This window comes from Anomaloglossus baeobatrachus, chromosome 3, assembly GCF_048569485.1.
Source record: "Anomaloglossus baeobatrachus isolate aAnoBae1 chromosome 3, aAnoBae1.hap1, whole genome shotgun sequence".
Taxonomy (NCBI): domain Eukaryota; kingdom Metazoa; phylum Chordata; class Amphibia; order Anura; family Aromobatidae; genus Anomaloglossus; species Anomaloglossus baeobatrachus.
In genome coordinates, this window is record NC_134355.1 from 464,097,868 (window position 1) to 464,110,123 (window position 12,256).

Below are 12,256 nucleotides of genomic sequence, written 5' to 3' on the forward strand. Positions count from 1 at the left end.
CCTGGATATTCCCCATTCATCTGATAATCACTGGGTATGTATTTGACTCACTCTGTCCGCTGGTAATGGTGGTTCTTTAATTCACAGTAGCCACCGATAGCGGGTTTTTACTCATTCTGTTGTACCAGTGTAATCAGACCTCTGGGCGGATTATATCAATGTCTGCACTCTATGGGTATGGTTTTTGATTTAATGAATGTCGTGATACATCTTCAATTCATTATCCCATTATTTTCGTGTGCAGGCTGTATTATTAATATCTGGATCCCCACATAGTGAGGTTACTTCTTTTTAGCCTATTATTGTCAGTATGTCCTTACACAATTTTTGTTGTGTTGTTGATCCTTTTGATATTATCTTTAATAAAGCAATCATAAACTCCATTGTGTGGTATCACATCTTTTGTATTATAATGAGGAGTATGATTATATTATGGTAAGAGATTGGGGGAGTATTGCACTTAACTAAAACACTGTGTTATAATATGTTTTATTGTAGCCACCCCCTTTTCATGAAAACTGTTGTAATAATTTTTTATACTTTGCGACATTTGCACACTAAAAGCAATATTTTACAAAAATTAATTTCTTTTTGCATCACCATATTCTGAGAGCTGTAACTTTTTTAATTTTTTTGTTCAAAAGAGCTTTTAGGGCTTATTCCTTCACATATGACTTTTGTTGGCTTTTTATTCAATTTTTGTGTTTTCAGTAAGACTAAAAAAGATTTTTGGAGTGATTTTTCCCAAAGTTTTTTTTTTATTTTATTTACGGTGTTTGTGTAACAGCATTATAATTTCTTTATAATAACCTACACCTTAGGCTAGACATTTACTAAAAGAACAGCCCCTTTAAAAGGGCTGTCCACTAAATTTGACAACCCCTACTCATTCCATTTGTTGAAGCATAACCACATACACCCTTTGTAATAAAATGATGCCCCACTTCAATCCATAAAAGGGATGTCAACAACCCCTTCTCATTCCCCTTGTTTGCCCCAGAAAAATAAATAAAGCTATACTCCCCTCCGGTACGGCATCGATTCCAGCAATGTCTAAGGCCCCCTTCACACGCACGTGTCTCCGGTACATGCTAGGTCCGTGCCCGCATGTACCGGAGACACGGGCACACGTAAACCCATTAAAATCAATAGGTTTATGTGCACGGACGTGTGCAGCCATTGGCCCGTGCCTCCGTGTGGAGCAGACGTGTGCTCATGTGCTCCACACGGATGCATGTCCATTTTTCTCCGGCAGCACGGGTGTCACACGGCCTGCACCCGTACCACACGGATGTAGTGTGGATGCGGTCCCGTGTGACACGCGCCAGGGAAACACACGTGTCCGAGAAAAAAAAAAAATCTTTACTCTCCTTCTCCAGCCCTCCTGTCTCTGCCGCTGCTGTCACTTGCTGCCGACCGCTGCTCATTATGCTCATTTAATATTCAATTCACTGCGGCCGGCAGCAGAGGGGAGTCGGCAGGGCTGGAGACCGAAGATCAGCACCATGGACAGGGACGCCAGGGACAGGTGAGTAGAAAGTTCCGTTCTCCGTGTGTTATCACGGATAACACACGGAGAACACACGTAGTGCCATAAACACTGTACACGGAGGTGAAAACGCACCTTTGACACATCCGTGAAACACGTGCGTGATTTTCACGGTCGTGTGAAGGGGGCCTAAAGCTGCGTTCCATGAGGCCCCTTGACAAAACAGCGCCAAGTGTGTCTCTCTTCTCCTTCAGATATTTGAGCAGGATGTGAGTGCTACACTGAATTTCTGACGAAATGTCCAAAGGTGGGCATAAGAAAGCCGGCGCTGATTGCTTTTGGCGCTCATGTGTCATAACGATGTTACAGATGCCCCTGGAATGCAGTTTTAGACATCGCATATTAATATACTACTATGTAAGGAGACACACACACACACACACACACACACACACACACACACACACCCCTTGCATAAAAATGATGCCCACTCCAGGAACACAATCACATATCCTTGATGGTAACAATAGCACGTACCATATTTTTTGTTTTATAAGACGCACCCCAAGTTTAGAGATAAAAAAAGGTAAAAAAAATGGGGTCCATCTTATACTCCATTGTTGTCTTACTGGAGAGGGAGCAGAGTCACAGGAGGCAGGCACAGCAGTGGGAACGGTGGGGGCTGTGCTGGCAGCGGTAGGGCTGTGCTGCCAGCGGAAACTGTGCTGGCTATGTGGAGCAGGCTGGTGCGGCGGGTGTCCCAGATGCTCTGTCAGCGGTGCGAGCTTCAAAGAAATAACCTCCGGAGCAGATTGAGCTCTCAGTTCAATGACAAGATCTTGAGCTGAGGGCTCCATCTGCACATGCGCCGCCCTGGACGCCATCATTTGACCCCAGAGCATCTGGGACATCAGCCACACCGCCATACTCCACACAGCCACCGTTGCCCGCACGGACAGATATCCAGCCGGCCGGCCTCCAGCCCAGAGAGGCAGGCGGCCGGCCGCCCGCCCGCACAGAGAGGCAGGTAATCGGCCGCCCGCACAGAGAGGCAGGCACCCAGCCGTCCGCCCACACAGAGAGACAGGCAGCCGGCCGGCCACCCGCACAGAGAGGCAGGCAGCCGGCCGGCCACACACACCGAGAGGCAGGCAGCTGGCCGGCCACACGCACCGAGAGGCAGGCAGCCGGCCACCCACACAGAGAGGCAGGCAGCCGGCCGCCTGCACAGAGAGGCAGGCACCCGGCGGCCCGCACAGAGAGGCAGGCACCCGGCCGTCCACCCACACAGAGAGACAGGCAGCCGGCCAGTCACCCGCACAGAGAGACAGGCACCCGGCCGTCCACCCGCACAGAGATACATAAGAATAAGGCTGCACATCAAACTTAGATAATGGTATAATGCCTCAAGCATATGGAAAATTATTGGAATATACAATGAAAAATGCTACTTGCTAATTTGAACATGTGAATAATGAATTGCATACCTGCTATGAATATTAGGAAAAAGGAGATATTTAGCAATCGCATTGATCAATGTAACTGAGCCCCAAGGCCTCGTCAAGGCATATCTCTATATTGGGGTCCCTAGCTCTGTGACCCTAACTGTGTGTCATCTCATTGCAATTAAAAACTGCACAGAGAGACAGGCAGTTAGCCGGCTACCCGCACAGAGAGGCAGGCAGCCAGCTGCCCGCACAGAGAGACAGGCACCCGGTCGCCCGCACAGAGAGGCAGGCACCCGGCCGCCCGCACAGAGAGGCAGGCACCCGGTCACCCGCACAGACCGCTACCATGCCAATTCTACACCTGGTAGGACTGCCTACAATAAACTGCACCTGCGCTGCGGTCACATACAGGGCATGATCTTCTCTCTGCTGTCGAGGTCTGAGGATGTGAGATGAGGTGAGCCCGCGAAGCTAGGTGGGAGAGCGACTGGATGCGCATGTTCACTGATTGGAGCAGTGGCAGTATATGAAACTCATCTTTCTGTCTCTGCGCCAATCACACCGCTTGTATACATGGCGCGGGCACCCGGTTGCCAGGCTTCAAGAAAGGGATGGAGAGGCGCCGCTGGAGACAGTACATTTAGCTTCACACATAAGGTCTCCCTGCGGCTCCTCCCATCAAAGCCTTCTGCCCGCTCAGCGGCGGTTGCAATAAAAACGCAGTGCTGGGACCGGAGGAGGCAGGAATTTAACTTCTTACATCTCTACGGTGCCCCCCCTGAAGCATGGCCGTCGGGGCCCTGTGCGACCGACAAGTCGCACATGCCTAAAGCCGGCCATGCTGCTACCCCCGTATTTCACAGTTGGGATGGTGTTCTTAGGCTACAATGCTTCTCCATTTTTCCTCCAAACTTAACAATGGTCATTATGGCCAAACAGTTCAATTTAGTTTCGTCAGACCACATGACATGTCTCCAAAAATTAGGGTCTTTATTCCTGTGTGCATTTACAAACATTAATCTGGCTTTTTTATGATTCTTTTGGAGTAATGGCTTCTTCCTGACAGAGTGGCCTTTCAGTCCATGTTGATTCAGTACTCATTTCACTGTGGATAATGACACAATCTTACCAGATTCTGCCAGCATCTTCACAAGGTGAAGGTGCTTTTATTCTTGGGTGCTATGCACATGTCTGACCAAAGCACGTTCATCTCTGGTACACAGAACCCATCTCCTTCCTGAGCGGTATGATGGCTGAACATTCCTATTTTGTTTGTACTTGCATATTGTTTGTACAGATGAACGAGGCACCTTCAGATATCTAGGAATTGCACCCAAGGATGAACCAGATTTGTTCAAGTCCACAATTCTCTTCCTAAAATCTTGGATAATTTATTTTGACTTTCCTATGATACTATACATGGACCAGTGTGTTTCAGGTGTGCATTAAAATATATCCACAAGTGTGTCTCTATTTAACTCAGATGTTGCCAATAAACCAGAAGCTTCCAAAGACATGACATCATCATATTTGCTGTCCCATATTATTTAAAGGCGTAGTACACTTAGTGTAAGTAAACTTTTAACTTTGCAGAAAGTAATAAAAATGCCTTAAAACATCCTATCTCATTATTCTGGCATTTGGCAAATATAAATAATTTTGGTTCCTAATTCACCTAAAAAGGTTTATTCTGATTCCACGTCAAATAGTGAGAAAAACAAAAAACAAGTAAATGTGTCTTCTTCAGTAGTGTATGTAAACTTGTGGCTTCAACTAATATATATATATATATATATATATATATATATATATATATATATATATATATATATATATTTATTTATATATATATATGTGTGTGTGTGTGTGTGTGTGTATGTATATATATACATATATATATAATTATAATAATAATTACTAATTTATATATATGTGTGTGTATATATATATATATATATATATATATATATATATATATATATATATATATTAGTATGTTGTTTAATATATACAAGTTGCTGGTATGCCTCCCTGTCTTTAAAGCAAGCATCACATTTATTTTTTTTATATTGGACACTCCCTATTGCTACTCCATAGTATAATATTTAGCAGTCAGCAGAGGGAGCTTCTCTGTTCTGGCTGCAAGAAGGTTCAGATATTTATTCACTTCCGTCACAAAATGCTGACTCCTGGCCTCTCAAATAGGAACGCATAAATAACCCATTCATCGCTGATGTGTTTTTGATGTCTCAATAAAGAACAGGGACAATCTGCGCCTCAGCTGCTCTGCTGGATTGTCTTTGCCGCTGGGGCAGACAAGGATGGGGATAAACGTGAGTGAATTGTCATCCTCTAAGGCTCTCCATGGTCTTCAATATCACAATGTAGATGTAGTTTTTGAATTACTATTTTGCGCTCATTCGTAGGATCATCCCTTTTTCGCACTGGCTATGTTGCCGGTAGTTCTGTGGCATGGAAGTCATTCATGGAAATGTAGAACAATGAAATGCACTTAATTCAAGGACAAAGCTTAAAGGCAGAACACCGACGGTATTACTGAAATGGAGATAATGGTCTGTTCTCAAGACCATTTACACACTGGAGGAGGTAGGCAAATACAATTCATAGGGATACATAAAAATATTCCTATATACATTTGTACAAATAGGAACAAATCAGGGATAGATTAATGTGAATGGGGATGTGACAGTGAACCAGTGAGTGTGTGATGTGTCACATAACATTGCATCAAATGCATAGCATAATTACTGGAAGACCCAGTTTACGTGTGGTTAAAACCTTCCATCTGTATCTCCTGTGGGATTTTGAGCAGCCTCTAGTGGTGAAAATTTGGTATAAGCAGATTTAATCTTGTTAGCCTCTAACACCCCCACTAATGCTACTTTATGTTTATTTTAGATAGATAGATAGATAGAGGGATAGATAGATAGATAGATAGATAGATAGAGAGGAATAGATAGATAGATAGATAGATAGATAGATAGATAGATAGATAGATAGATAGATAGTGGGATAGTGGGATAGATAGATAGATAGATAGATAGTGGGATAGATAGATAGATAGATAGATAGATAGATAGATAGATAATGGATAGATAGATAGTGGGATAGATAGATAGATAGATAGTGGGATAGATAGTTGGATAGATAGTGGGATAGATAGATAGTGGGATAGATAAATAGTGGGATAGATAGATAGTGGGATAGATAGATAGTGGGATAGATAGATGAATGGATAGCTAGAGGGATAGATAGATAGATAGATAGATAGAATGCGTAATACATCACTGTAAAAATAATTATTACTGTACTAACAATTTTGCTGTAATCATGTTATAACTCAGAAGCTGTGACTTTCAGACCTGATTAATATTAGAACATATGGCTGCTAAGTAGAATATCCTTGATGATAATTAACTCAAAAGAAAATTCTTTCGGATGGTTTTATGCAAAGCGTTTTTTTTTTATATCATTGCAGTATTTTTAATACCCAGAAATGCATATAAAAGGAATAGGAAATAAATGAAAGAACTTATTCTTCTGATTTTGGTTCAAAAACCTGCATCGGAAACTAGATGTTATATGTATAACCATTCTGAAGTTGTATTTTTTCATAATAACCATGTTGATTGTTAGAATTGAGGACCCATGATCCTCATGCCTTTCTAATCTTGGAAAGGGCTAGCAAGTCTGACACCTTATTTCAAGTCATCGGGGAATGGGAGGAACAAGTAAGCTGTTTTCATAACTCTCTTAATCTTATTTGTTAGTTATAGAAAGCTTATATGTTTCCAGCATCAAACCATGAAAGCTTCAGCAGGATGATGTTACCTCTGACAGTGACGCTGTAATTTTGAGTCAGTGGTTTGCACAGTCCTTCTCTACAACTAAAAAGTTCATTTTTGCATTGAGAACATTTAATTTTGTTCATGACACCTCTATCCTTTCTGTCCTATAGTTTTCTCAATTACAACACTCCGAGGGTCCAATAAAAATATTTAACAAAAATAACTTCTTAAATTTGATATACAATATATATATCTTACATGTTTATACTCTGATGACGTAGAGTAGAGGTAATGGACAATATGATTCCAATGATTAGCTGTGTTGGTGGCTTTGTCAGCCATGGTGGTAAAGTAGGAGCACTGGTGGTGTAAACTGAGGTGCTAAGGACACTTCGTCAGGTCAAATCTAAGTGTGAAATTCAAGAGGGGGAAAAGACATTCTCCACACTGAGACAACTGTCAGCCACGTCAAGGATGATGATAATGATGATTATGGTGGACAGGAATTGAATAATCAGGATGTTGAGGGGGTCATCAGAGGAAGAGCTTGGTGGCATCGGTAATAAAAAGCAGAGTGATTTCTGGCCAAAAGATATTTTTGGGGTAGATATTCTTCTTTGGGCACCACAGAAGCAGGTGATTCAGCAACTGCTATGGCGGAGGAGGTCTAACAGAGCTTGAAAACTCTAGTCATGGTCGAGGTGGTGGTGGCGAGGAAAATAAGCTTTATACTTCCCAGCTCAGATAAACTAGAACCTGTAACTTTGCATTAGCACATAAAGCTGCATCACCTGCTCATATGGGAAAAGCAGGCTATCCAGTAATATTAAAAAAATATATCTATCCAGTAATATTAGCAATGCTCAAGAGGTCCTTCTCCCCCCTTCTCCCCTACTTTTCAGGTAGTTAGAACACATCCTCAAATAGTTCCTGGTGGGTATCATCACCATCATCATACACTGGAGGTGCAGTACTTGCTATACTAAGTGGAATCCTGTGTTTTTCAATAAATGATGCATGCACTCAGCCTTTCTGAAAGATACTTAGCCATAATTATTTTCTGCAGAAAGAGGTGTCCACTATGTGTTTTTCCATGCAAGAGAATATGAGCTGATCCCTGGACTTGGCATTAAGCTCAAAAGTTCACTGACACCTAGGCCAGCAGTTATGGAAAGTAACAAATAGTGTTCTTCATAGGTCACTGGGTCAATGTTTTAAGCAGTAGTGATGTACGACACCAACCGGGTCAGGTAATAAAGCCTCCATGGTTTGGCGCCACATCTGATTTCAACTCTAGACGGTGTTTATCTACCTCCTCCTACAACACCTTCTCTACATCCTCCTTCAAACCTGTGACAGCTGGAGCAGTTTGCTCACAAGGAGTAGCCAAAAATACCTATGGACAGTGCAGAAGTCTTAGGCTGCTTTCACACATCCGGTTTGTGCTGAGCGGCACAATCCGGCTCAAAAACCTATGCAATGGATTCGGCGAAAAAAACGGATCCATTGCATAAGTTTATCCATGCGGCCCGTCCAGTTTTTGACGGATGCGGCTTGATACTGAGCATGCGCAGTGCAAAAAAACTTTGCACTGCGCAAAAAGGTTTTGCCGCACAACGCTGCATCCGGCATCCATAGGCTTGCATAGTGAATCGCATTTTTTTCGCCGCACCAAAAAATGTGCCAGGCAACGTTCCATCCGGCCGCTGCATGTGCTAAATATGCCGCATCCGGCAAAAACCAGACGCAATGCAAGATCATGTGGCACAATAAGTCTATGCGGGAAAAACGCAACCGGTGGCAAAAAAAAACGTTTGCGTTTTTTCTGCAGAGCGCCATATTGTGCCGCACAGCCAAAACCGGATGTGCGAAAGAAGCCTTATTGAGAGTCACAGAAATCATTTGTTTGCAGTGATTGCCTCAAAAGGGTATCATTGTCTTTGACCAGGTCTTTTTTTATGTCTTTTTATTTTTCTGTTGAACCACAATCCAAAAACAATCTCTGATTTTTATTAGTTGATACTCAGTAAATTTAAATTGAAAATTACTTTTCTCAGTTTCAAGTTATTTCAGTGAGTATTGTGTTGTTTTTTTTTTTTTACTTTAACAAGAGGGTACCAACAATTTTATCCACGTGGGTAAATATATATATATATATATATATATACATATATATATATATATATATATATACACATACATACAAATAATATGTATATATGTACAAACATACACACACACACACACACACACAAACATTGCTAAAGCCATATAGCCATTTTAAAAACACAAACAAATAAAAAACGCCTGGTTACAAATGCACTACAAAGGTGTGTCCATAAAAAGACCACCACCTGTATACAGTACTTGTATGCCAAACAAGCAGAAAAGGTGAAATACTAATGTAGGGAATGATACAATTCAATGTACAAATAAGAATGTTATTCATTATTCTTTGCTTATATATATCGGCATCATATTCCTTAGTGCTTTATCAACATTACTGTCCCATCAGGCTTCACCATCTACGGTACATTCCCTATCATTATGTCTTTGGAGTGTGGGAGGAAACCAGTGAAACTGGATGAAACCAACACAAACACAGGGAGATATATAAACTCCTTGCAGATGTTTTCCTTGGTGGGATTTGACCCCAGGACTCGAGCGCTGATACGCAAGAATGCTAACCACTGAGCCACCCTGCTGCCCAAAGGTGCATAATGTATGCATAACAAGAAATATATATATTAATACATAAAAAAATGATAAAGCCATAAAGCCAAATTATATAAACAACACTGGTGGAGATAATAACCATTGAAAAAGACCCACAAGATGGTTAAAAAGAGAGGTCGGTATGAAGATGCTAAGGAATGAATAACAAAACCTGTGAAGTGAGGCAAAGGATTAAGATGAGGAATTAGCGCCATGTGTATTGCCACAACTTTGTGCCTTCCTTAGTAGAAAAGATAGAGCATGTACAGTATATATATATATATATATATATATATATCCACTGTGTGCAGAATTATTAGGCAAATTAGTATTTTGATCACATGATAATGTTTATACATGTTGTTATACTTCAAGCTGTACAGGCTTGAGAGCCAACTACCAATTAAATAAATCAGATGATGTGCATCTCTGTAATGAGGAGGGGTGCGGTGTAATGACATCAACACCCTATATGGGGTGTGCTTAATTATTAGGCAACTTCCTTTCTTTTGGCAAAATGGGTCAGAAGAGAGATTTGATAGGCTCTGAAAAGTCCAAAATTGTGAGATGTCTTGCAGAGGGAGGCAGCAGTCTTAAAATTGCCAAACTTTTGAAGCCTGATCACCAAACAATCGTTTCATGGCAAATAGCCAACAGGGTCGCAAGAAGCATGTTGGGCAAAAAAGGTGCAAAATAACTGCCCATGAATTGAGGAAAATCAGGCGTGAAGCTGCCAAGATGCAATTTGCCACCATTTTGGCCATATTTCAGAGCTGCAACGTTACTGGAGTATCAAAAAGCACAAGGTGTGCCATACTCAGGGACATGGCCAAGGTAAGGAAGACTGAAAATCGACTACCTTTGAAAAAGAAACATAAGACTGGGCCAAGAAATATCTTAAGACTGATTTTTCAAAGGTTTATGGACTGATGAAATAAGAGTGACTCTTGATGGGCCAGACGGATGGGCCAGAGGCTGGATCAGTAAAGGGCAGAGAGCTCCACTCCAACTCAGACGCCAGCAAGGTGGAGGTGGGGTACTGGTATGGGTTGGTATCATAAAAGATGAACCTGTGGGACCTTTTCGGGCTGAGGATGGAGTGAAGCTCAACTCCCAGACCTACTGCCAGTTTCTGGAAGACAACTTCTTCAAACAGTGGTACAGGAAGAAGTCGGTATCGTTCAAGAAAAACATGATTTTCATGCAGGACAATGCTCCATCACATGCATCCAACTACTCCACAGTGTGGCTGGCCAGTAAAGGTGTAAAAGATGATAAAATAATGACATGGCCCCCTTGTTCACCTGATCTGAACCCCATAGAGAACCTGTGCTTCCTCATAAAATGTGAGATCTACAGGGAGACAAAACAGTACACCTCTCGGAACAGTGTCTTGGAGGCTGTGGTGGCTGCTGCATGCAATGTTAATCGTAAACAGATCAAGCAACTGACAGAATCTATGGATGGTAGACTGTTGAGTGTCATCATAAAGAAAGGTGGCTATATTGGTCACTAATTTTTTTGGGTTTTGTTTTTGCATGTCAGAAATGTTTATTTCTAAATTTTGTGCAGTTATATTGGTTTACCTAGTGAAAATAAACAAGTGAGATGGGAATATATTCGGTTTTTATTAAGTTGCCTAATAATCCTGCACAGTAATATTTACCTGCAAAAACAGATATCCTCCTAAGATAGCCAAATCTAAAAAAAAAACACTCCAACTTCCAAAAATATTAAGCTTTGATATTTGAGTCTTTTGGGTTGATTGAAAACATAGTTGTTGATCAATAATAAAAAAAATCCTCACAAATACAACTTGCCTAATAATTCTGCACACAGTGTATATATGTGTATAATATACAGTATAAATACACACACACACACACACACACACACACACACACACACACGTGCATCGTGCATCTCAATAAAAATAAATTAGAGTACCATCAAGAAGTTAATTTATTTGAGTAATTCAATACAAAAGGGGAACGCATATACAGTCCCTGACAGAAGTTCTGTCGCTTATTCATATTATGTAAATAAAAGCTTAGAACCTGACTTTAAATTCATCAATTGGTTTTATAAATTAATCTTTTGGAAGCTGAAACCCTCCCAAATTTGGTTTAGGTTATGAAAATAAAGTTGCTGCAAAGCTGAAATATTGATCATTTAATGAACACAGAAAGCTCACATTTTGGCAAGACAAAAGTTTTGTCGCCTTGTCACATAATGCACCCAATCCTAGTTTACATCCTCACCTGTTCTCATTAAATGATCGCTTAATTAGTGCGTGTGTATAGAAAGAAACCCAGCACCCCAGACCTTCACTTAAACTGCAACTTAGCCTCTGACAAAATGCCAAAAATCCCCTCTGCGACCAAAGCCTTGATTATCAAGAGGCAGAAGACCAGATCCACTGCAGAGGTGGCTGATACCTTTAATGTATCTCAGCGTCAAGTACAAAGAATTAAAAAAAGATTTGAAGAGACTGGAGGTGTTTTTGACAAGCCCAGGTCCAGCAGACCCTGCAAGACAACTGCTCAGGAGGAACATTTGTTGGTTAGAAAATCCAAAGCCAGCCCCTCTTCCACTGCAGCAGAGCTCCAACAGGCCTGGTCACCTCAAGTCCCTGTGTCAACTAGAACAGTTTGTAGGGTTCCGTCTCGAAATGGCCTCCATGGTTGAATCAGTGCCCAGAAGCCAGTACTAAACAAAAGTCAATTAAAAGTCCCACAGCCTGCTGAACAGATGAACGCTGGAAAAGTGGCAGAAGTTGGATTTCTCTGAAGAAT

The 12,256-nt window shown here is 41.5% G+C and overlaps 1 protein-coding gene across 1 annotated transcript in view; it reads left to right on the forward strand.

Annotated features, from left to right (window-relative positions):
* The first annotated feature begins 5,063 nt into the window (after nucleotides 1-5,063).
* PIGZ (phosphatidylinositol glycan anchor biosynthesis class Z) overlaps nucleotides 5,064-12,256 on the forward strand; it is a 33,185-nt gene continuing 25,992 nt past the window's right edge. Inside the window, exons 1-2 of the mRNA XM_075340553.1 lie at nucleotides 5,064-5,270; nucleotides 5,364-5,544. Coding sequence (XP_075196668.1) covers nucleotides 5,499-5,544 — 46 coding nt within the window. The 5' untranslated portion in view covers nucleotides 5,064-5,270; nucleotides 5,364-5,498. The remainder of the gene's footprint in view (nucleotides 5,271-5,363; nucleotides 5,545-12,256) is intronic.